Source organism: Electrophorus electricus, chromosome 1 (genome assembly GCF_041902795.1).
Source record: "Electrophorus electricus isolate QZ-2024a chromosome 1, ASM4190279v1, whole genome shotgun sequence".
Taxonomy (NCBI): domain Eukaryota; kingdom Metazoa; phylum Chordata; class Actinopteri; order Gymnotiformes; family Gymnotidae; genus Electrophorus; species Electrophorus electricus.
The window spans coordinates 35465740-35491858 of NC_137497.1; the positions used below are offsets into that span (position 1 = coordinate 35465740).

Here is a 26119-nt window from a genome sequence, read left to right on the forward strand (position 1 = left end):
TCCCCTGCCAGAGGCTTTAAGCATTGCTTTAAAATCCAATCAGTTACATGCACATTGAAATCAGTGCCATGGAGAAAGTACGCTCATTCTATAACCAACATGCAAACATGAACGTGTACTCAGGATATAACCCAAGAACAAATGAATGACATCTAATAACAAATGAATTTGCCCATGGATCATGCAGAGGTCTATTCAGAACAACAAAAAAAAAAAAAGAAAAAAGAAAAGCAATCACTTTGTCTACAGTCTGCTATGAGAACAGAAACCATGATGTCATCTTTCCTATGCAACCTTAGCAGCCCCCTAAAAGAGAAGGGATTTTCGAGACATTAATTATCGGAACCGAATGGTGATTTTCATGGCATCCGAATTGTCAGTGCATTGGTTTTAATAGACCACAGTCAGGCATGGTAAAGGAGCACAGCCCAGCATTTTGTCTCAGGTGCAGGAATGTCGAGCAGGAACAACTGTGTAGTGATGCAGCCATGCAGATTTTGATTTTGAACATGCCAGTTGACAGAACAATGTATAATTCCAGAGACAGTGGAAATATAGCCTCAGCTGTGATCTTCACAACGTTATGTGAGTAGACATCTGTAATTTCGCACAGGCAGCAGTAAAGTATCTTTAGGCCTATTGCATGTTGTCTATGTCAGCAACCATATTAGCAAGTTAAGCACGTCGTAATAATAAAACTGTTTCTATCCCTGTGACAAATTATAGTTAGTAATATAAGCATTAGCAGAGACTATGCGGCTTATATTTTTAACTATACAATAAATCAATCAATTAATAAGTTTTTTAAAACAGTGAAATGACATTTAATGCATATATAACCGGCCAGACAGTTGAGTGAGGCTCGCTGCTCACAAACAACTGGATGACTCATGCAAGAAAGGTAATCACTAGTAGTGATGTAGACCGTCTGCAGGGCAAACCCCGTTGTGGTGGAATACCCTTGTTGAGGTCCGTACAGTCGGTGAACGACTGCATAAATCTGTCTCGGAATCGCCCTGACTGTCCACCCAGTAAGATCACTCGTATTAAAATCTTTCAATCTTTCAATCCAATCAGAACTGGCCTTACATTAGCTGCTGTATATCTATTGGCTGAAAAAAAATGCAAGGACGCTTTTGTGAGTGCTTCAACAGCCCCATCGCTGGCAAGTGGTGCATGTTCGGAAACGGCTTGCAACGCTTGGGGAAAGCCTACTTAGGCTTTATGTGTTATCCGCGTAATTTCTTTCTCGTTTTGACACTGTCAGCATGTGCAGTTCATGCGCGGCGCTGCTGCAGGAGATGTTTTTGTTTTACCCAAGCCACTGTCAGTCCAATACAGTGCTGAATTGAGGTAGCTCGGAGTGTGAAGTCCTGTCTTAGGTCTGCATTGAGGAAAAAAAGAGACTGAATAAATGTTGATAGTTTTCTGCACGCGCTGCAGACCCCGAATGAAAACCTTCGAACCTCTCTAAAGGCAAGTTCCTGTACGTTTCTTACCAAGATCTATTTTATAATATATTTTAAGCATTGATGCCGATTTGAAGTGGTCATGCCTTTTGTTTTTTTTATTTAGAGGCACACTGCGGAGCCATTTCACGATGAGGCACGATTGAGAAAGCGGAGTTTTTGGGTTTTTTTTAAAAATGAGGAAGCATTTTTTAAAAGATACTAAAAAGATACAGGCCTCATCGTCTGTAGGCCGCGATCTGTCCGAAAAAAGAAGAAAGGGGGCTCGAGCCTGATGAATAAAAATCGAGTAAAATGGAACACGAGACATGCATATGGGGAAACATGGACAGTACCAATGACGGCGGTGTGCGCGAGTTTGAGATTGATCGGAACAAAATGAAGTACTTCGTGTCTTGAACATCTGCTTTTTTGCATTTAAGGAAAATTCTGGTTTTCGACATTTGCAAGCAACGTTGAAGTTCCATGCAGTTCCTTATCCACATTTTCAGCGATTATTGTTTTGTAGTTTTTATTTAAATTTTTTTTATCTGGATCCAGCGTTTAAATTGTTCAATGGAAGTATGTTATCAGTTACCGGTTTTGCCTCTAGACAGGCCGGTTCCCAAGCATGTTCTCAGCCGGAGGGGAGCCATCAGTTTCAGTTCCAGCTCCTCTTTATTCGGCGCCCCCGACCCGAGACAGCTGTCGCAGGTAAAACAGTCACATCACAAAAGCTCCCAGCTTATACTTTCTGTTTGCACCATGTGTATACTATGGCCTCAAATTGTAGGAGTCTAAATGTTTACTTTGCGTGGTCTGTTATTTTTTTGTTCTAACTTTGTTAATGATAGAAAAAGACAGGAGTCACGGAGATGTTTTCTTTATGGTCAGTTTCCACTGGTGTAGGCAGTGCAAACGTCCCCCCCCCCCGCATTAGGTTAGCCTGCATGTCGACAGTTATCACTCGGCGTAAGTCACTCACTCGCTCACGATGCTTCGAAGATGTTACATGGTTTCTCTCTTGCCGTTACATAGTATCAGCTGATGAACATCGTTTCTCCTTTCTGTGTACATGTGGAGGACCTGTTACAAATTCACATTTTGGATAGTTTAAACTTTTTTAAAAAAAAACTAATGCAGGCTACATGTTTTAAAACCAGTCCAACATGGTACGTGTTCTTCCTAAAATTAGTATTGGGCCTTAGTTTAATAAAAAGGTATTGTTTACATATGGAGGTGTACCTGCTATAAGCACGTTTTTGGCTGACAGCTTGAGGGGAAACCTTTTGTTTATCATTTTCTTTGGTTTAACTGCCACGTGTTTTAAATGTTATGTGCTTTCGTAATAGGCTGTTTAATAAAAGCGGCAGCTTTAATGTATAAAAGGTAGTTTCTTTCATGATGAAGTAATTGTATTCATCTAGGGTTATCCTATATAAATCTTAAGCAAATGTTGAGCCGCAGAGTTTGGCAACTGGGAAGAGAATAATGGCATGAAGCAACTGCTTGTATAAGAGATGTTTGATATTGCTGGTATTGCGGTCAATTCTCTCGTTAGCTTCGGTAACGGAATTGCCACCTTAGCTTCTGTTGCTGTTATGCCAAGTGGACACTACAAGACCTTCAAAATCGCGCACCATACGACATTTATCTCCTCAGACTTGTGTTTTTTCTTGACGTAGAGACGTGCACACTGCACGAGCGACGGCAGACGAAGGTCTCGCGCTACACGATCTTTCGACCGAGGAGATCCCCAACGAAGAGCGTCGGGTCCCGAAATACCGCTCTTTCACGAACATGCACACGAGAACTGTATCAAAATGGAGCCTGAGCAACTAACTGGCTGTGGTGGTTGTTGCTGCATTTGTCTGCACAGAAACAAGAAAGGAATTAAAAGGAAACTGTATAGGACGAATTGTTTGGGGAGACGTTGGTAACAAAGACAGCCTATTTTTCAAAGGGCGCTTTCAGATAAATGGTGCAATAAAACGTTTGAACCGTTCAAGCAGAAATGAATCAGTTGCTCCGGTCTGATTCTGAGTTTTAAAACCTGGTTTTTCATCCAGGTTAACGATATCAGGATTAAAAGCTAAAGTACACACAAATAGCCTACTTGTATCTGTGCATAGACTAGGCTAGTCCTTACGTTCATGTAGATTTATAGAGTCGTAGAGAACGATTCTAAAACTATTAGTTTCTACTAAGCAAAGTCTATTTTTTTCAGCTAAATCTAAAAAGATCACAATGATTCTCTCTCGTTTTCACAGATGGTATAGACAAAAATATTCAAGGTTTTAAGGCTGTAATGTCTAACTATTAATCTAAGCATTTTGCAGGTTATACACAGATAGGCCTACAGGACACACACAATCAGAATAACTACCGAAGCAGGCCGGGCACAAGTAATTCCGCCAGTTTTCTGTTGCATTCTCATTGGCTGTTGATCATTGCTGCTCCTAAAACCTGTTGCAGAGGCACTACAAGGTTTAACATGATTCATTGCTGAAAATTCAAAACATTTAATTTTTTTTCTGTATGTAGAGTGGGAATTTTGTGTCACTGAACTGTTAACACTGCAGTGATTTGTTGTTGAGCCCAAAAATTAGTTGTCTGTGATGGCAACATCTGGGTTCAAATAATGTAGTGTGCACCTGGTGTAACAGGTACTAGACTACACACAAGCTCCATTTTTGCTATAGCCACAATGAAGACCTAGTGGTCCATTTATTGAGTGCCTCAGAATGATTTTCTCCCTGTACAAAATCATAAATGTATGTTTAAGTAGAAATTGATCTGGCACTTAAAAAATGCTCTTTTAAAAGTGTTTATAAATGTGGGCAACAGATCAGATCTGCCACTTTCCTGGCAGGTGAGACTGTCCTATAAACAGTGGAATGCCTCTAGGCTTTCCCTGGCTTTTAACTGGAATTTTGTCTGTGGGTGGAATGTAGGGTGGAAGTGGAGCGGCGCTCCGGCCCTCGGCCCAAGCCTGGACTTGCCTCGGCGTTTGTGCTCCTGCTGTATGACAGTGGTGCATGTCGGAGAATTCTGTTATGGGGATAGGGCCTGAATGCACGTGAGTGGTCACAATTTAACCATGATGGGCCTTAAACCCACAGCTTGGGCAAGAAAGTCTATGACGAGACTAAGTGCTAACCCGAAGCCACCCTGAACTAATTTTGGAAGTCTGCATTTGTAACTCCAGATCACAACAGGCAAATTAATTGTGTTCACAAACTATTGGAATGTTTTGAAGTCATTTCATGATTGCTTTGATTTATTTATTTTTTTTCATCCTATAAACATGGAGGCAAATCTAATTGAAACTAATTGCTGCATTAGACAGCTACATTATAATCCTTCATTAAATGCAGGCATTGATATAAATGAAATATGACTAATAAATAAATGGATAAAAGTGAATAATGGTAGTGGGTATCCATAATCAAGTGTTCTCCTGAAAAGCAACCTAGCTACTGAATTTATTTCCAGCCTCAAATGTAAAATGTTCCAACTATAGCTGCTCTTGAAGAGCTCAGTAAGCTCTCTGAAATGCACTAGGTTTGGGACTAAACTCAGTGGCCAGTGGCTGCAGGATGGTGCTTGGGGAGTTGGAATTTACCACAGTAAAGAGAAAAGAAGGCTTGCAGGAGTGTGTGAGCCAGGAAGCAGGGGGATCAGGGTTAGGCTGGAGTTGATTCCCATTTAGATACCATTGAGTGCGGTGGAACCCATGAGTAGAACATTTAGGCCTGGGGTTATAGGTTTGTTTTTGATATCAGGTCCCCACTTTCAAAGCCTGTTTTGCTCAGTAAAACTGAATATATAAAAATGCACATGCTCGCATATGCGTGTGTTTGTGTAATATAAACACAATATTAAATGTTATATGATGCATATTTCATGTCTAAATAGCAGTTAAACAGAAGATCAAAATGATCCATACTTGCATGTAAGTACAATGTAAGTACAATCTGTGTAAATGCACAGATATAACTGTTTAAATTTGGGGGGGGGGGGGTGGAGCTCTGAACATTTGTTACTGCAATCTAAACCAAGGTTATAGTGCATATTTTGCAAGCTGTGGCTAGTAATTAGCTTTTTGTAAGTGTTGTTTCCCTGTCTGCGCAGTCATAAAACATAAAGGACTGTTGCAGTGGTAAGTGTGTGCGCAGTCATAAAGTGTGAGAGACTGTTGGTGTGTTAGACCATGTGCACGCCTGTGTGTGTGCGCATGTCACTTCTCATCGCTGTTTGTGAGGGCTGAGGCAGACTATGGTTATAAAGGGAGGTGGTTAAACCAGTGCCTGCACTTTGGGGGCAGTGGTTTGGCCAGTTCCCAATATCACAGATGGCCACAGTGCTTGCTCAACCCCCCCCCCACTTTTTCACACAGTTCCACTACTATCACCGTGTCCTCCCTGAACCCCAGTACCCCCCACCCTTCTTCTCAAACAGGCATGTTTTTGTGAAAGATGTCTTCTCACAGGCTTGGTGTCTGACATTATGTTTTCCCGTACAGGCATGATGAAATGTGGGCTTCTTAGCAAAACATCTAATCAAAGCCTTCTGCGTCGTTATGCTCATATAAAAAAAACATTACCACGTACACCTGCAATGGAAAAGATGCATCATATAAACACACAAATGAGCAAATAAGAGAAAGAGAAAGGAGGTCTCCTTACACTAAAATGTACTTCTGTATTTAGAACTACCTCTCCTTGGCCCTTGAAAGACTTCCACCGTTAATTATCTAAATCCCATGCTAGTTTGGTCTGAAGTCGGCTCGAATTTCTTGCTGTGTCAAGTGGCGGGACAGCCACACTAGGTGTTTGGGTGGAGCGGCTGGACAGTATGTGGTCATGAGAGAATGTCCTGCTGTGTCGGATGGAGAGCTGGCTTCACCTGGTATCATGCATGTTTGGTTGGCATCAGTTTTGGGATGACTATTCAAGTAAGCTTTTGTATGAGCATGTCAAACGTTTAAAAATGTCTTCCTAATTTGTGTGTGTGTGTGTGTGTGTGTTTTAGTAGTGTAAAGCAGGCTAGCATGACCATAGCACTCAGAAATGACAATGGTGCTTGATTCAATGTGTGAGAGAATTTTTATACTTCTCAAAATATTACCATACTTAAAAAAAGGAAACTTCCTGGTTATTATAATATGCATCAGAAAACCATTTAATTAATATTAACTGCTTATTTACCATTGATAATGTCACTCTACAGCCCAGGAAAACTAGTCCTTATGTTAAGTCATTTGCATATTTCATACCACAATAAATGTATTTGTTACTCAGCCCTTTATGATGGTCCCGTTATGACAAAAAAAAAAAAATGGTGTGCGTGTTTACACGTGCACCATTATTTTTATATTTCTGTTGCTAACATACTTTAGAATATGGATGGCCACAGGCAGATTGTGTCATAGTATTTTTATGTAGGAGGTCAGAAATATCAGTTTAGCTCTAGGATCTAGCTGGAGTGGCATTCTTTCGTAGGAGTGTGTGTGTGTTGGTGTGAGTAGTGTTTATCCTAACTGTGGTGATAAGGTTTTCACGCAACACGCACGTTGTAGTGACGTAGTTTCAGGATGTGGTAAGAATGCTGAAGGAGCTGTTCATGGTTTCACAAGTCATTGCGTGTGTTTATGCATATACAACCTCTGTACTTTTCACTTGGTTTGCTCACTCATACACCACTTCTTTTTTTGACTGTTGTAAATTTGTTTAAATTCCTGGGCATAGAGCTTTTTGTTCTCTTAAAATAATTACTTTTTTCATAATTTGTGTCATCAGGATTTTATTGTTTTACTACATTTTTTTTATAGTAGGCTATTCTTTAACACTGATATGACACTACAGTTATTTCACCATGGTTGGGATGAGTGGACACTCGTGACCATGCACAAACACAGCAGTAAAGCAGGCTTGCAAAAGTTTGTTCAGGCTGAGGAGCTGGAGTTGGCAGCTGTAGGGCAAACGCAACAAGTGCAAACGTTTCCTGTTAGAAATAGTCGTGTGTGTGTGTGTGTGTGTGTGTGTGTGTGTGTGTGTGTGTGTGTGTGTGTGTGTGTGTGCGTGCGTGCATGTGCATAGATTCTCAAATTTGTTTCGAAATTCAAGAAATGGCAAGCTGGTGTGTTTCAGTTGTCTGTCCATCTTGTTCAGCACTTTGCTGCATGTCTGTATGATTTCCACTTGCTACACTAATATGGGTCCTGATGGAGAGGCTTGTGCACAATAAGTAGTTATTTGCTTAGATAATGTCAAAGTGAAGATTTATGACAAATGAACGAGCTGGATGAAATTCTTCAAACATGGCCTGTTTCTTCTTCTGGTTAGGGAGTTTCTTTGCCTGTTTAACGTTTTTAGCTATAAAAGCCAATGTGGTCTGTCAGTCTCATTCTCTTTTGACTGCTCTGTTTAGTTACTGGCTTTCTTTGGAGTCTGCCATATTTTCTGTGTCTGTGTAGTGCAGATGTGATGGTAGCCTGAGTGGATGAACTTGGAGTGGTGGGAGTTCTGAGTAAGGAAAATAGAGTAAGAAGAACATTCATAATTTAAGGTTAAACTGTACACTCACTGCTTCGTTTTAAACAGCAATAATTTAGTGTTTAAAACTGGTCCATGTGAAATGTAACACATGCTTGATAGCCTATTTGTGATGGAAACATGATGAAAATGCAGTTAAATTCTCAATGGAACGTTGAACTAATTACTTAAGAAAGCTCCCCTGTGTAGATCTTAACTTGACAAGAATGTTGCCGACAAGCACTTTAACCTCTATAAAGAGTGGAAAAGACAACATGTTAGCAAAGTTACTGGTGTTGCTTGTATTGAAGGTTTATGACAGTGAGTGAAGGTTTATGACACTTTTTACATATTAGTTTTGTTTCATCTGTTATCTGTCCATCTTCATCAGTGATGTAGGCAAAATATGCCCACACTTCTGTTCTTCATCCCATTTTTTCTATAAGATGCAGACATGAGAGAACACTAGCTAGGGAACCGCCTTTTCGCTGCTCAAGCCAGCTGGCTTGTGTGTTATCCATCCAAGTCAAATTAGAATGCGTACATTGATTCACTTATCCAGAATGCTGATTCAGTTCCTCAGGCTATATTCAGTATTGAAAGCATTGAATGTTACAGAATCGAATCGTTTGCCACATTGTAGTATTGAAAAAGCACAGATTAGGCTAGATTTTTACCGGTCACGTTAACCTTTTGAATTGGGTAAATATAATAAACCATACTCCGTCTCTTTTGATTTTGAAAGTTTATAAAGACACAAGTGGTTCATTCAGGCTTAGAAAGTGAAGTCTGTGTGGGGAGGAGCTTCCTAACTCATGGAACAATTGAATACACACAAAAATAAAACAACAATCAGGCAATTGTTGATTTGAAACCCCTAGCCTCATTTTGGCAAGTGTGTCTGTTCTTGTTGCACAGTTGCCCACAATTTATAAATATTCTGTCAAAGTTTCAGTGTAAGAGGAACACAGGAAAAGCAAAAACAAACAAAAAACCCCTTTGTGCTCTACTTTGTCTTCCTATGCCAAATAAATAAAGAGACAAAATAAGAAGCCATTGTTGATGCAGGTAATCAAACACTGAGAGTGGAACAGGTGCCTCTGCATTGTATGATGATACCCTTTGGCCATATTTACGTCCATGCCTGCTGTTGGATAAGTAGGCAGTGCAGAAAGCTGGGTTAAGTTCATTCGTTTATTCTCTTCTTAAACTAAACATGGGGAGAACTGTTTAGCATGTATTGCATAATACTGTTTCGTTGCATCTTGTGGGTAGTCTTAATTTTTTGTGTACACATGGGGGCACAGGCGGGGGTTGCAGTTCATGTCTTCGTGATAGTATTGTCACTCTGGTAGCTTATAGTTACACAGCTTTTCTTTGAGCTGCTAGGACTTCCAATGCCGTCAGGTTGATTATAATCCCATTATGTTTAAGGATGTAGAATTATCAGGATTTTACTGTTCTGTGTTTATGGTAGTATTTTAGCTGCTGTTTAAGGTCCAATATGATGATGCGTTTATTTTGTTGCGGTCTGGCTGAGTGGACACTCGTGACTGTGCACAAACGTGTCTCATTTTCTCAGCAGTAAAACGGTCTCACAAATTGTCTATGCTAGACGAGCTGTTCACGTCGGCAGCTGTAGGCCAAGCACAGTGAGTGAGTGGTTCAGCTAGGACTGCAGGCTATCTGCAGCATGACTGACGGGTTACACAAGACAACTGTGTTTCTCAATCCAGTCCTTGAGGAGCCCCAGACAGTCCATGTTCCTCTCGAAGCCAGCTTCCAGCGTTGGGTTTTTACTGGTCCTCATTACTTGGTGAACGGCTAGATTGAGAAACAGACAAAGCTCTTAAAAAACAGCCCTTTAAAACCAGCTTTGTTCCGGATGTCTGTGGTGGACAGTGATTGATTTTGGTGTAAAGCCCACATTCCCTGCACCTCCCCGTTTGATGCTCGTCTCTTTCTCGGTACAAAATGTCTGAGGCCCCTTTTGGCTTTGGTTGAGTTGGGGCAGGAAGCTTGTGGCAGATACCTCCTCTTCCCCCTCACCCTGTGATGTCATGGCCACTTTCCTCGTGTTTTATTATTTGTTTTTTTAGTATGTGTTTGTGTGTGTGTGTGTGTGTGTGTGTGCGCGCGCACACAATTAGACACTAGGAAGAAACGAATTATGGCTGCCGATAAATCCAACTGCTGACGCCCTGGGGTGACGGAGAATGGGGTGATCAGAGGGAGGGTCATTGCATATATATGTGTATATTTTAAAAAAAGGCTAACCAGAATTTGTCGAAAAGGCAGTGACAGTATTTGTTTTGAAGGAAGTTGCTAAGGTTGGGGGAAAGGCATATCTTTTTGAGAGTCAGTGTCTTGGCAACCTTGATAAGGCCTGCTTTAAGACTGGCTGACCTCTGTTCTGGAGCTTGCCAGGAAGGTCTCAGCTTTGGCACAGGGCAGTAGATAAGGCCATCTCCTGGCTGGACCCTGGTCCTGACGCCTGCTCTATGTCTGGAATCGTGCTGCGACGTAACTCTTTCGAAAAGATACTGACTTATCTTAAACCACTTACTCATTCACTCAGGAGAAATCTGAAGATTAGGGTCTTCTGCCCTAATGACCCTGAATCGTCATCTGATTGAATCATGCGCTAGTAGCATTTCCTTTCCGTTGACCTTCCATTTGAGCTGTTCTTCCCCAGGGCACTGGCAGTCGTAAGCGCCGAGGTTTATGGGGTGTTGAAATTGCAGAACGGTTCGCGATGGGTAAAGTGGCACTGGCCAGAAGCATAGTGGGGGATCTCCTCCGTACACCATTGCGTTTCCACTTGGCATAGGCCCGAGAGCTGAGAGCGGGTGTCCTGTGGAGCGACCAGTCACGCGCTCGGCCCTCTTACTTCCTGCTATTGGCTCGGGAAACCTGCAGCTGCGTGCTTAATCGCTCAGCCCGGCGGAGTCACACCGAATGTCCCCAGACTGCGGGACTCTCGCTCCCACAGTGTATCTTTTGGCTTCCCCTGCTGAGTTTGTGTTTTAAACATAGCATACAGTGTGTTTGTGCATGCGCATGAGAACTGCATATTCAGCAAAGGCATGGTCCGTGTATGTGTAGTGGCTGTTGTAATAGATGCTGAAAAAGCTCATTTGCATTTAACAGACGCTCTTATCTAGAGCAACTCCCAGCACTGAGAAGGAATACACATTTTTATCTGTACTTCTGCTCTGTGGGGATCGAACCCATGACCTTTGATGTAGCTAGCACCTTGCTCTATGATCTCTTCACAGCAGTTAGAGTGGAAGTTCCCCCTCAAACTTGCATCCTCTTAAGTCTGCTGTAAGTACACCTGGTCTTGTTCCATGCTTGGCAAAAGTGTGGTGTGGGCCCTGCACGCATGCCCATTTGACTTGCTGCAGGAGGCTATTTGTGGAAATGCTTCTCCACAGAGATATATGGTGATGTCAGAGCGGCAAGAGGGCCTAATTCTGGGCTGCGGGAGAGTGTTGCACACCTGTTGTTAAAACGGGTCCGTCTGGCAGGGCCAAGGCTGTGACTTGGAAATGCCTTTGAACTGGCAGTTCTTCTGTTTCATGACTGGCATGTTATCTCTAAGAGGAAAAAATGTGACATGCTCTTAATCCAGTTTCCATGCCATGTTTGAAGAAAATTTCACTTTAGCTTGAGAAAAATCTCAACTAAACAGATGCTATGAATCATAGACAATAAATTGGTGTGGATTTATTTAAAGGCCTTTATGGCTTTCTGTTTTAGTGTCTCATACTATTCATTGTTGAAACACGGATTTTGAAACGTGTTGGTAAACTATATACCACCCAAATCTGTGTCTCCGTGTCTTTCAGCAGTATGTAAACTAAACGCCAAAAATGCCTGCCACTATAGGCCTGCCTTGCACTGGTGTTAGCTGCTCTTTAATGTCACAAGGTAAATGAAGATGCATCCAACTCCACCCCACAAAGCTCTATGTTCTTGAGCTCCAATCTTTCCCAGTGCAGACGTTGCGGTGCCGGCGGTCTTTTCTTTAGTAAACAGAGTGTTCAGACTGCACTTCACTGCCACTGATAAGCAGACTCCTGCATGCTCGCCCCTAGCTGGCTCCTCCTGCTGCGTGCGTCAATGGTGCTGCCTGTCTGGTTGGCTGTCTCTAGGTGCCTGGGGGAGGGGGAGGTTGGGATGTGTGTGTGTGTGTTTGTGTGTGTGTGTGTGTGTGTATAAGGGGAGAGGTGGGGGGGCTAGTGAGAGGCATTCAGGGCCATTGTGGCCAGCTCATTTGTGTAGGTCCGTGTGTCGCCGTGGTGCCTTTTCCAGGATCGTGTGGTGAGGTGATGGCAGCGCAGCTCAGGCAGCTGCACTAAGCTCAGTGTGCGCTTCATCTGGGTCTCAAGCTCAACTTGGAAAGCACAGAGTCTCTCGCGAACACTCACACACGTACGCACACACATGCGCACAAATCCATACACAGACAGTAACACCCTGCACTCAAACTGACAGAGGGACTATGAACCACCGGGTCTGCAAGGTCCAATGGGAATAGCTCTGATCTGGTCTGTAATTGCGATTCTCGTCAGATGGATTTTCTCCAAGGTAGGTCTCAGTAGGCTGTAGGAGTAACTGTAACTTCAGAACAAACTACTCACTTTCTGACAACTGTCGCTCTCCTATTTGAAAGAGAAGAAGGTTTCTCATCATTACAGAGCCTCTGAGTCTGGGCTAATATCGGCAGTATGTTCTTTGTGGTAGCTTGCCGCTTTACAGGCGATCATGAGAGATTCTGCTATCTGTAATGGTGTCTGATCTGTTTGCCCCTGCTCCAGCCATGGAAGTCACCTTGGAATAGTGAATGCTTTAGAGTTTGTGCAGGCAGACAAGCATCCGAGCCTTCTCACTTTCATCCGCACTGATTTTGGCAGAGTGCTTCAAGTGTGACATTTTAATTTCAACACTCTCATGACATGGGCCTAAGTCGAAATTGCGCGCATGTCTATTTATGCCCCACCCTTACAGTACTGCATCCAGAGCTTGGTATGGAATGGTCTCCATATGGTAAATGGCCAATGTTACCTCAAATCTCCGCAGCAGCGCTGAGCTGGTCGGGCACCTCTAAGCACAGATCGGGAACGGGCAACCCTGTTCACAACATAGTAAAACTCGCACGTGTCAGATGACCTTGGTCCCATGGCGACGTAGGGAAAGATGCGGCTCTGGACAGTGCAGACGCAAATGGTTAAAATGAAGAATGTGCTGTTGATTATAAGCCTAGCTACATGCAGTGTGGACACAGAGGATTCAGGGAACAGAGTAGCTTCTGGACAACAGTCAGCAGTGACATTTTTCAGATGAGGGTTCAAGTTAATCATATTGATGGAGACAAATTAACAAATTGGGCAGTTGTACAGTCTCCTCTTAATCCCTGCCCTGAGATTATTTCCACAGTTTCTGATGGTTGAAGATCTTTCAAAACCTCGGCAGTAACATTTTCTAACTTGGTAAACATGTTAACTTTTTTTGTTCCTTTTGTTATTTATAATGTCATTTAAAATGGGGTAGGCACAAAGCTGCATAAAATACTTTAATCCTTTGCAAAGTCTACTGCACCTACATCTCCCTTGACGTCCTGTAGACTGGCTCCAGCATAACAGATGTGAAGTAATGACAGCCTTGTTGTGGGCCTTAACCGCTCCTCCTGCAGTTGAAGGCAAGGCTGTTGGTGCTTGTCTCTGGGCTGGCGAGGTAAAACCTCTGTGCGTGCACACCCTCTTCACCAGGGTCTGTAACCTGCTGACTGGCCCAGCATTAAGGCAGCAGTCTGCATGCACCAGGTTCACCTGTTCAAACAGAGGCCCCCAAGTCCTTGCAGAAAAAGCCCATGGACGTGACGCATGCTGCTTACGGGCCCTTCCTTTCCAAGCATTCTGTGGTGGATATTTATGGTCATATTTCAGGGGTTTTTTTTAAGTCAATTTTTTTGCATAGTGTCGTGCAGTCTGTTTTTTTCGCAGTCTGGCAAATGGCACATTTTGGATTCAGACCATGCAGTATGCAGTCAGTGTATTTTTTTTAATTGAATGTTTTGTATCTCTGAGTGTGGAAAAAAAATGGGAGTGTTTTTGTTTTCTACCACGCTCCCCCATAAAAACTCGCCAGCAACGTGCCCCAGCCCTGCCGTGAGATTTATGTTTCCACCATGGGTCGGTTGAGCCTGGGTCTTCTAAAGCCATGCCAGAGAGGCACAGGGGCTCCTGCTTGTTCGCGTGCACACACTCACTCACACACACACACACACACACCCACACCCCCACCCACCATAGCGGGCCAACGAATATGATGCGGCTGCAGAGTGAGTAAACGCGGCATGCGGCTACAGCGGAACTCAGCCCGAGCCGCATGCACAGCTCCTCTCCTCAGCTGAAGTGACGGGTGATGTCAGACGTCACATGGGGTGACCACAGTCCTGGGTGTGTGCCAGCAGGGAGCGGACACACCTCGCAGTTTATCTTGGACGAGCTGTTTTGGGGGCTTTATCTTGCCTAGCTGGATTAACCGGAGACTAGTGCAGCGTGGTCCCAAACAGATCAAGGGCCTCTCGCACTATAGGAGAGCAGGGCTTTACTACGTTTAGTCTCTGACCTACTTCTGGTTTTTCCTAATGCGTTTGTGTCCGGTGTATGATAAATATTTCATATAATCCATTTGCATGTTGTGGTGAAATTACCCACCCCTCCACCCGCTCCCATTTTGGCAGGGGTAAAAAGATGCATTTTGTTTTGTAATTTTATTTGACAAGAGAAGCCTGAAGGGAAACGAGGCTTGGTAATGGCAAAAAAAAAAAAAAATCAAGAATGCAAATTGGTTCAGTCCATTGACGTCAAACACTGAATTGTATGCCATCTGGGGACACCACAGCCAGCCATCTAAAAGCTGTAGTGGTGGGGGGTGAGGGGTGTAGTGTGTCTGTGTGCATGCGTGCTTGGGAGTAGTAGATGGAGAGGTAAACCAACAGAAGAAAACCCTAGTTTGAAGGTTCTACAGCTTCAGTGATGAGCTGTAAAAATGTCTCCTTTCCTCCTCCATGCTGGTTATTTTCATAGCAGTTTGGAGGCTTTTCGTTGTTTTATTTGTTTGGATTTTTTCTCTTTACCTACCCTACTCTTCTCCATATGTAACCCTCTTTCCCCTCCCTTTATTCTTGTGCCAGTAACTTTCTTAAAAATGACTTGCGTTCACATTTGTGCTTACCATGAAACCTAGCAATGTTTGCAAATGAACAAACCGATACTTGAATGATACATCATGATATATTACTACATGAAATCTGAAAATTTAATTTGAGATTAGAAATGTAAACTGATTTGCAATGAGTTACTGATTTGATTGCATGTCACCAGATTACATATCTTACACTTATGTAGCTCATGTTTCAAAATCAGTAATGCCGTTCATATCACTTTAAGAAAGTTGAAATGGAACTATGAAAGAATTGCTGCAAAATGTGAACAATACTGTGGATACATATACGTAATCTTGTAGTCTTTCTCTAAAGTGAGCTGTGCTTTAAAAAAACCAAAAAAAACCAAAATAAACCAAACAAACTACTGCACAAATGTTGCATGTCAGAAAACTGAGCTGAAATTAATGATGCTATATCAGTTACTGTTAAACATGAATATGGAGACTGATTTAATACTGATACTGCTGCATGTGTAATGAACTCAAAGTTGTTATTATTCCTTAAACTGAATTTTAAGAGCATGGCAAAGCAATACTCTGTCCAAGTGATTACAAAACAGCTCAGTCTCTGTCACTGATAATTGCAGTTGTCTTGTTGCTAGCTAGCCAGTGGTTATCTATGAGGGCTCAGTGTCACAGTTTGTTTTTTGTCTGAGCATTTAAAAAGAGACAAAGACAATGGATCTGTATGATGGCGATAAGCATGGTCATCATTTACACGCTGTTTCTCTCTCTTCCTCTCTCTGGCATGACTTTTATATTTCATAACCAGCCCTTTCATAACACATTTTGGGTCCTTTTTTTTTTTTTTTTTTTTTTTTGGTCCGTGCAGTTCTTAAGCGGATGAGTGTGTGAGCTGTTGAGCTGTGTGAGGAGCAGGCGGATGCTCCGGACGCTTCCTGAGCAGAAGTGCGAGGTGCTGCCTCTCCCCCCCCCCACCTTTCAGTCACTGTGCAGCCTGTTATAGTAGTGCTAGAAACGGATGAGTAGATTAAATGTGAGTGATGAGGCGTGCTTAATTCAGCCCCCAGCACCGTGTGTGTGTGTGTGTGTGCACACACACGCCATGGATTCTGGATCAGTGGCAATGACCGGCCAATCCCTGGCTGTTAAATAAACACAGTCTGTTGAAGTATAACCATGTAAGAAGCACATCTGCCCTTATGAACGATGCCATGAGGCTTTTGCTTGCTGAGTGACTGACTGAACACTCAATGGGTATTTGAGTCTTGGTTTAGTGCCATTGTTGTATGTATGACTGTATGTTGTTGTCGTTTGTTTTTCCTTAATGGGGAGTGCGGCAGGAAGTGCCCCAGGCCATTTAAAAGTCTCTTGCCTCACAACTTTCAATTACCCTTGTGTGTGTAAATGGTGACTGTAATTGAGTCATTATATCTGACATGCATTTTAATATTTTGTTTATAGTCTGCATATGTGTGTGAGATTGTCAAGGGCAAGTTGACCTGAACACCAACCTAAACCTCTCCTTGTTCCACAGAGACGCGGTGCGATCTCTTACGACAGTTCTGATCAAACTGCTCTGTACATTCGGATGCTAGGTAAGCATTATTTCTTCTGACACACACACACACACACGCGCACACAAACACTTTGTGTCTCACTCAGCCCCCTTCCTCCCTCCCTCTCTCACATACACACTCACCCACACACCAACATGATCATCCTAGACAAACTATGGTCCATGGTAGATGTTTTCCTGAGAGTGCCACCGAGCAGCTCAGAAGTGGGGAGATAGTGGGCCGGGCGATGGAGAACCCACCGTGTCAATCAATTAGGCCCCGCCGCTTACCAACACGTCCTTTGCATGTGGTTTGTTTGGCGTATCTACCATCCACCAGAGCTGGAACTTGGATTTTCAATGGCCGCATAAAATGGTGTTTCAGGAGGATTCAGACCTGTACACGTTTCCTTGACACGATGGAGGCTAGAGTTACTGGCTGTGGATTGGGAGACACTCTGCCTCTTGCATGTGATTGTTTCCATGCCAGGTTTTAGAGCACTTAAAAATAGTGCTGTTTACATTATGACTTCATTGACTATATTATGAATGGCCATGGTCACGTTACAGGCCTACCTATCTAACAGTACATTTACATTGCAGCAAAGTGATGCGATTTTCACTCATTTCTATGGAGAGAGGCAGCATAGAGGGTTATGGGGGTGAGTGTGTTGCAAACCGAGCAAAGAGTGTTGAAAATCGGAAGCAAGTTTCGCTGCAAAGCAGCCAATCAGCAACACATGGCACATATTGTGAGGTCACGTCAAACCACAAGCTGAAGTCAGTGTTGTGAAAAAGATGCAGCAAAGGGTTATCCTTATTTTTGTTTTTTACTGTAGTTTTTGACATGATTCTGTAAAAATGAAGCACGGAAGGCGTCTGAAATAGCTGGAGTTCCTGAACCGATAAACTTGCCTACCTTTTTAGTGACAGCAGTCAATAGGAAGCAAAACCAAAGTTTTGCTTGGCTGCTATGTAAATGTACTGTAATGGTGTTTTTCCTGGTTTCTCCTGTGCTAAACGGTGACTCCCTGCATTTTGACATAACCTTGGTGCTCTGGTCGAAAACACTGCCACGCTTCAGTGCACGTGGAACGTCCTTTTCTGTTCTGTTCTGCGGAAGTCCCCAAGAATGACCCTCAGCTGCCACTTTATACATGGGAGATAAATGCGCTTGATAAGCAGCATGTTGCGAAGTGCCTCGCCAAAAACTGGAGGCCCAACCCTGGTCTGCTGCTCAGCTGCGACTAAGCTGTCCGAACTGCCTCTCTGAAGGGGCGGACAAACTTGCTTGCCTTTCCTCCAGGAGCTCCTTTAAACAGTTATCCCTTAAAAGCATGAGCAGGGGTTGGAATTCTTAAAACCGTCAGTGGCGTTCTCAAACAGACCCTTTATTTAATATGTACCAAGCCATAAACTAAGCATAACAGCGAGCTGGTGGTTGCAGGAGAAAATTCTTCTTTGGTTCTGTAATTTGGCAGTGCCCCACCCCTTGCCCTGCCCGTTTTTCCTGACCCCCCCCCCCCCCGCTTCTGTACCTTAGCAGCGTCCTTCCTCCTGCATGTCTAAGGAGCTTCAGTGGGGGTTTATTGTTGTAGAATTTATTTATTTTTTGTTATGTGCGGTACCTCCCCGTTTGCATGCGTGCTGTGTTGCTACTACACTTTTGTACATTCTGTCCAATCTCTGAATGCTGGTTTTACACTCATGTCCGTCCTTGTTTGACAGATTTATTTTTTTTCGATAGTGTTTATGTAATTGTAATTCACAGTTTTGGTATTTTGATAGGGGCTTGTGTAATATTCAAACAGCTGTTTTCAAGTAAGTAAATGTGCTGGTGGGAGGCTGTCCTTTTTATTTCATTGATTTTATATATATATATATATATATATATATATATATATATATATATATATATATATATGTGTATATATAAATATATATATATATATATATATATATATATATATATATATATATATATATATATATATATATATATATATATCTCCCTTTTGGTTTTTTTTCATGCACATACACCAATCAGCAGTGACTGAAATGTTGGAGGTGGCCATTCCTCAATAAATGTCACCCACCCCTGTTCCCCAGCACACGCAGTCTGATGAAAATGGGCGATTGAGTGAGAATGAACAGATGTGACTTGAGAGCTTTGGCCAGCCTCATCTGAAGTCCCTCTGATTTCCCATCCATTCTGATCCGGGCTGAGTCACGAGCTTGTCACCTCCACTTCGGCCACGCCACCCTCACCCCCGTCTGTCTGCTTAGCCCACGGCAGCCTGAATACTAATGCCTACACCCGTCGGCATGGAGCTGCATGCACCCCCTCCGACCCCCCCCCCCACGAGCCCTTGTTTCAGCTGTGTGTGCGCATGCATTTGGGTGTGCTTTCAGTGCCTGGCTCCGCCCTGCCCCGCCCCTCCGTTGCCAGGCTCAGTCCCTGCTCCTTGGGAAGCAGTGCTAGTCTGGTTCGCTAACAGATGTCTTGAGGGCCCCTTTGTGTTGATGCCTTTTAGGAGATGTGAGAGTGAGGAGCCAGGTAGGCTTTGAACCTGAGCGAAGGGGCTCGCACCCGTACCTGGGTGTTGATTTCCGGACCTTGCACTGTAAGTACCAGAGTGAAGAGCGCTCCTGTCTTCCACAGTCATTCTTACTTTCGCAACATACTGAATGCTGCAGAATGCTGCTTGGCTGTTTTGCCTGCTAGAAGCTACAGAATGCTTTTTAATGTAACATAAGCTACAGGGCAGTGTTTTAGATTCAGTAATCTGCGCAATGCTGCTTTATGAAATGTACACTATAGGACAACGTTCTACATAGAACACCTTACAGAATGCTCTTTTAAGGGTGCTGTTTTATCTAGAACTGTTTTATTTTATACACTTGTTTTATTTCATACCACAATCCACATAGCTGGTTCAGTCATGTACAGGTTGCAGAGGCTGCCTGTTTTTAAAAGGGCTCTCCTGCCAGAAGTGGCCCTGGAGGGCCCACTCTGCAGCAGGGTGGTAACTTTAGCAGTCTGGCAGAGCCAGGCACTGCGCCAGCCCTCTGCCCTGGTGTCTGCCTGGCAAACACCTTTCACTTTGTGTAAAAATGCCACATTAATCAGTTACCTTTCTCTGGCACTTTATTGTGCAAAGAACACTATGCAGCCCCAGGATGTTTACTAAAACTTTCTTTGACCTGCTCCTTCCTTGTGTGAGGAAGCGTTTACATAATATTACGTCTGTTATCACTTTGAAATGAGGCAAAGTTGGTATAGGGTGAGCATGAGCCAGAAGGAGATGATGTGTTTATTGTGTCTGAAAACCCCAGCAATGGCATGATGTAGTTGATGAACAGCTTGAGAGCATGACGAATACATGAAGGATAATATCAGCGATTACAATCATCCATAGAGATTTCTGTGTGGCTTTTTATGCATGCCTGTGTGTGCGTGCGTCCATGCGTATTTGTGTGGGTGTGGGTGTGTGCGCATGCGTTTGTCCAGCCCATGCTGAGCTGGTGGGGTCCATTCCAGCCCGGAGGATCCGTAGACTCTTCAGTTTCCAGCGGCATCTCCTGACATCTCGCTTGCTGCGGGGTACGCCACACCTCAGCCCCCTGCACTTCCTGGACGAAGACTACTGTGGGCAAGCCAAGGTGGGTTCACATCTGCGCCACGCCACGCAGACACACTGCCACTGCCACGTGAATCTCATTTGGAGACATGAAATGCATTACAAAACAAGAAGCTCAGCGGCTTTCCTGCTAAAAGCTTTTTTTTTATTTTTATTTTTTAAACGGTACACTGATTTGGTGAGGATACCAGCACACAGTGCTGCAGACAGAGGGTCTCTCCGGTCCATGCTGCTACCGCTAACACAACTGCTGCCTAGCCTCTGTACAAGAAGCGTCCAGCCTGCTATTTATTTTTAGGTGTAAGGGTGGTTATTCATGGTTGTTAAAGGAACCATCTTAAGATGATTTTTTGTTTGTTTGTTTGTTTAATGATTGATTAGATTTTTTTATAAAGAGTACATGTTATGAGCACCAAGTGTTGTGTAGAAGGCTTCCAGGAAAGAACCTGAAGATTGAACCTGAAAGACAGAGAGAAATGAAAACATCTAAAATGGCAGATAAATGTTGGCATGACCACAGTGACTGCTGCTATAGGCTTACGCTCTGAACATCTCAATGTATGAAGCCACTTATTTACTTTCATGTATTTCTTGGAGTGTCTGAAATAGCTGGTTGTACTGTGTAGGTTTAGGTCGCTATAATATATCCCAGCCATTTTCACCACTAAAATGATGGAATATTCAACAATTATATGCCCATTGTCTCTATATTATGCCTCTTTTTACTTTTTGAGTATTTTTGATTTTGTGTTTCAATGTACCTATTTTGTTTTTTTGTAGTGCATGTTGGAAAAGGTTGGAAGCTGGAATTTTGACATTTTCCTCTTCGACAGGCTGACGAACGGTACGTGTCTCTGAAGAGCGTTTGGGTCCAGCGCGCGTGCATGTGTGAGCGCGCGCGTGCGTGCTCTTGCCATGCATCTCGCGCTGGTATTCCCCCTCTTAAGTCACTGCATGAAGTGTGACGAGCGTTCAACTGCTCTGGTTGTGGCCAACACCCCCACCTGCTGGCCACATAAATGCATGGCCATTGCACCACAGCGATTCCTTTTTTGTTTTAACTGGGCAATAAATTCAGCCGAACAATTTCTTGTCCTTTGCTCCCCTTTGTTTTCAGGCAACAGTCTCATCTCCTTGACGTTATATCTGCTGACACATTATGGTTTAATTGAGCTCTTCCAGTTAGACATGGTTAAAGTGCGTCGCTTTTTAGGTGAGTGGACCTGCCCTGAGACCAGCGTTTCTGTGGGGGAATTCCCACAATCTGGACTTTGGTACAAAACAAGATTCGAGCTGTGGCATTAAAATGGGCCAAAATGTATTTGAGCTGGAGAGATGGGGTCTTCTTATTTTTGTTAGATTTAGTTGTTGGTTCTGATGCAGTAGCTGATTAGTGCTCTACAGGAAGTCACTTTGCTTTACCCTTTTGGTTATGGCTTTCAGTTTTGGTTCAGGAGGACTACCACAACCATAACCCTTACCATAACTCGGTCCACGCTGCCGACGTCACCCAGGCAATGCACTGTTACCTGAAGGAGCCCAAGGTATGATTGAAAGGGAGCAGGAGAAACTCTTAAGCTGCTCTCAAAAGCATGACCGCAAGTTGCACACCCAATGTTCAAGAATGCCCCTTAGCTTGGGCCTCTCTCTCTCTCCCTCTCTCTCTCTCCCTTCCCTGCTCTCTCTCTCTCTCTCTCTCTCTCCCTTCCCTGCACGCTCTCTCTCCCTCTTCCTTTCCTGTGCTCTCTCTCTCTCTCTGTCTCTCGCACGTTCTCTGCAGCTCGCCAAGTCTCTCACTTCCTGTGACGTGCTGTTGGGCCTGCTGGCAGCAGCCACACATGACCTGGACCACCCTGGAGTCAACCAGCCCTTCCTCGTCAAAACCAACCATTACCTAGCCGCTTTGTACAGGGTGAGCGCTGCGCTCGCACGCCACACCGCCGCCCCCTTCTCGTGGCGCTTGCGTCTCAAAACCGACACGGTCTTAACGAGTGCGTTTGGCTGCATAGAATACCTCAGTTCTGGAGAACCACCACTGGAGGTCGGCAGTGGGCCTCCTCCGAGAGACGGAACTGTTCTCCCATCTTCCCACGGAGGACAGGTACGTATCAGTACACGGCACCAGAATTGCCAGCCTTCCTGCTCTTTTACACACGCACACATGTACGTACCCATATGTTACTGCCCTCTCAAATTAAGTATGGCTGTTAAGTTCTGTTTGCAACAGTGCGTTCCACTGAAGTATGTGTAATGGAGTTTTCTCTCTGCCCAGCCTGAACATGGAGAGGCAGCTGGGCTCCCTCATCCTGGCCACTGATATCAGCAGACAGAATGAATACCTGTCCAAGTTCAGGACACACCTGGACCAGGAGGACCTGTGCTTGGGGAACACCTCCCACCGCCACTTCGTCCTGCAGGTGAGGAGGTGTTGGTAGGCGTCATGGCAACAGGCAGGAAACAAAAATGCAAATGAAAGCAGCACCTTTTATTCAAACAGCTGAATATTCACATTTAAAGTGAGACTTTACTAAAGACTCTGCCACAAAGTCCTTTGGGTTGGGTGTGTGAGTGTGTGCAAGTGTGTGTGTGCGCGAGAGTCTGTGTGATTTACGTAATCAATGTGGTTTGCCAAATCCCTCATTTTTTTTTATTGTGTGTGTGTGTGTGTGTGCGTGTGTGCGCACGCGCATGTGCAGATGGCCCTGAAGTGTGCTGATATTTGTAACCCGTGTAGACCATGGGAGCTCAGCAAACAGTGGAGTGAAAAGGTGACAGAGGAATTCTTCCATCAAGGTACATATCACACCCAAAGCAGACCAAGTTTGAAATCATTGTGCTGAGTGTGAAAGTCACACCTTTTTTTTTTTTCTTCTTCTGTGTTTTCCCTTCCCACCCTGCACCGTGTTAAGGAGACATTGAGAAGAAGCACAAACTTGAAGTCAGCCCACTGTGCGACAGCGAGACTAACTCCATAGCCGATGTTCAGATTGGTAAGAAAAGGGCATTCTGGTTTCCAGGGCTACTGGTGTCGTCTCTCACCCAGTCCACAAGAACACTCTAAGGTCCTGGCACTGGTGCTGTTTTTACTGGGTGGATTCAAGAGTCACGACAGATGGCTTCAAAACACGGTCTTTGCAAGTTGGCCTGCGGTAGAACTCAACCCTTGGTTGTCAAATAGTCTGTATGACATCAAGCTATTTCTCGAGCACATGAGCAAGGAGACACTGTCTCATTGTCCTTTGGACTGTATTATTATTTGAAGGTCGTCAATGACAGGATCCGAGAAGCTCTCTTTATTAGCCTGTTTATCAGGCTGTCAGCTGCAGTCTTTGGCCAAACAGACTGAAAGCTCCAGCACTTTAATCAACAATGTCGCAGACCATTTTCTGACTGGCATGTGGAACAGCATCAGTAATTATGATGGGCCAACTTGTCATTTAACATGGTTTTGTTATGGTTTACTGTCACCATTTCTAAACCAAAGCCCAACATCAAATTCAGACACCTTATCAAGAAGGTGTATATCACTGTGGGTGGAGAAATCATTTTGTGAGGGTTTTGATTTAAAAGTAGCTATTGAAAATAATGATAAAAGTAATGACACATGTTGCCTGAACTGTTGAGAGCGTTAAAGAGAGCCAACAGTCAGTGGTTCTGCCTGCTGCCAACTGTTGTAGGATGTGTACCAGACTGAGCCCTGAGATCTGGACTGGTATTATGCTGCTGCTGCATGCGCACGAACCCACTCTGACAAAGCTCTTACTGCTTAGAAACAAGCTCCCGGAGCTGGCAGAAGGAGGACAAATGGACATTTTTAATATCTAACAATTCCAGTAATCTTATTATTTGTTACTAACGGAGTTCCTGGTCTGGGACTGAACTTGGGTCTTTCTCACTCTCTCCTGTGTCTCTTCCCCCACCCACCTTTATCTCTTGCTCTCCTTCTTGCTTTTTTCTCTCTCCCTTAACTACCCCCCCCCCCCCCCCCCACCTCTCATTACGTCTCTACCGCTCCATCGTGTGCTCAGGTTTCATGACCTATGTGGTGGAGCCTCTGTTTGCCGAGTGGGCTCGCTTCTCAGACACGCGCCTCTCCCAGACCATGCTGGGCCACCTGTGCCTGAACAAAGCCAGCTGGAATGCCATGCAGCCTGAGGAGGCCGAGGGCGAGCAGGCCGCCGCCACGGAGGAGCCCAGCTCCAGAGCCTTACCTCAGGGAAGCCAGGAGTGCTGATGCTCCCTCACCGACTCTGGGCAGAGGACCCACTCCTCCAGCCCCTGCCTGGCCCCATACCTTAAACCCTCATCAGTTTCTTTCCTCCCATCTCAAACCAACCACTGATTTATTTAATTTATTTAATTTTAATCCCTTATTTTCCCTTTGACATAAAGCAATACATCGATACCTCATTCGGCTACTGCTGCGATTTAAAAAATGTTTCCCTTCGTTTTTCTTTCTCATTTGTTTTATTTATTTATCCTTTCTTCAGAGGAGAGCATTACTAAGAGAACTCAGCTGTGTTTCTAGAGCCTGGAGAAATGCTAAACAGAAAGAATCCCTTCTGCTGGGTTATAAGTGCCATTTTCACCACATTGGAATTGCTCTATTAGCGAGTTTAACACCAAGAGTATTCATAAGGTTTTTTTTTTTTTTAACACAACTGCACCAAGAAACAGGAGGGAGGTGTGTGTGTGTGTGTGTGTGTGTGTGTGTGTGTGTGTGTGTGTGTGTGTGTGTGTGTGTTGCAAACAAATCTTCCTTCTTGTGTACACAAAAAAAAAGACAAATGTGAAGAGCCCAGTCATTTTGCTGCCTCTATGAAAACTGTTTACAGATGTCTTTTTTTTGTTGTCGTTGTTATAAATGAATCATGTTGGTTCTCTTTTTTTTGTTGTTGTGGGGTTTTTTTTTGCCTTGAAGCACAGATGTGAAGAACCACTCTTACATGTTTCGAACTGTTGTCCTACTGCTGATGTACTGAACAAAAGTTTTTTAAAAAAAAAGAAGAAACGGAAAAAAGAATCAAATCCATGTGACTGAACCCTGATCAGGTCAGTCCAGTGTGCCCAGTGCCATATGAGCTTCATCGTGTCCATCTCTCCCCCTGCACTCCAGAAACAGGTCCCACTGGGCCTACACGTGTACAGACCAGGGGCCACCTTCTCCTGCCTCCATTCTGCAGCGAGCGCAGAGATGTCTGCCCTAACCCTGGGCTCCAGCGTCCTGGCAAAGGGAGTGTAGCTGACCAGAATCTCCATGGATCTCGCTCAGGGTTTTGCCAACCAACCTACTTGTCTGTCAGCTGGGAGAAACAAGGAAGCAGATGTGCCTTTGTAGGTAGCTGTCCCCTTTCCCCACTGCTCCGTCTAGACGTGGACGCCCTCTCAGAATGTCTCAGTCGCACCACAGTCACATGCTCGCTCTCACTCACTCTCTCCATCCAGAAAAACTGCTGAGATGATGCCTTAAATCTATGCACAAAGCTAAGTGACCAAACCAGCTTGTATTTTCATCAAAGAGCATCATGTCTGTTTAATTCTTGTCCAGCCTTCTGCCTTTTGTTGAGGGAGGGGGAAAAGATGATGATTTTTTTTTTCTTTTAAATTTATGGAGGATAAATCAGTTTGAGTTGATTTTTAACATGGAACATTCCATTGTTTTTGTTTATGCATTTTAAAAAAACTGTACAGATGGTGCAGTTGTTTCTCCGCTTCCCTGTCTGCATTTGAAAGAGAGCA

At 44.0% G+C, this 26119-nt stretch overlaps 1 protein-coding gene across 10 annotated transcripts in view; it reads left to right on the plus strand.

Annotated features, from left to right (window-relative positions):
- Positions 1-1161: 1161 nt before the first annotated feature.
- Positions 1162-26119, plus strand: part of pde7a (phosphodiesterase 7A) — a 25203-nt gene continuing 245 nt past the window's right edge. Inside the window, exons 1-15 of one of the 10 annotated variants that reach the window (XM_027004428.3) lie at positions 1162-1486; positions 1576-2162; positions 16719-16779; positions 18528-18560; positions 19274-19363; positions 20251-20402; positions 21161-21224; positions 21498-21593; positions 21824-21924; positions 22161-22292; positions 22390-22481; positions 22653-22797; positions 23077-23173; positions 23290-23370; positions 24409-26119. The exon at positions 24409-26119 is cut by the window's right edge and continues 245 nt beyond it. In XM_027004428.3, coding sequence (XP_026860229.2) covers positions 2025-2162; positions 16719-16779; positions 18528-18560; positions 19274-19363; positions 20251-20402; positions 21161-21224; positions 21498-21593; positions 21824-21924; positions 22161-22292; positions 22390-22481; positions 22653-22797; positions 23077-23173; positions 23290-23370; positions 24409-24614 — 1488 coding nt within the window. In that variant the 5' untranslated portion in view covers positions 1162-1486; positions 1576-2024 and the 3' untranslated portion in view covers positions 24615-26119. Of the gene's footprint in view, positions 1487-1575; positions 2163-4402; positions 4528-12248; positions 12578-16718; positions 16780-18527; positions 18561-19273; positions 19364-20250; positions 20403-21160; positions 21225-21497; positions 21594-21823; positions 21925-22160; positions 22293-22389; positions 22482-22652; positions 22798-23076; positions 23174-23289; positions 23371-24408 lie in introns of those variants that run through there. The other 9 variants (XM_081717317.1, XM_027004433.3, XM_081717324.1 and 6 more) reach the window with 9 other exon arrangements.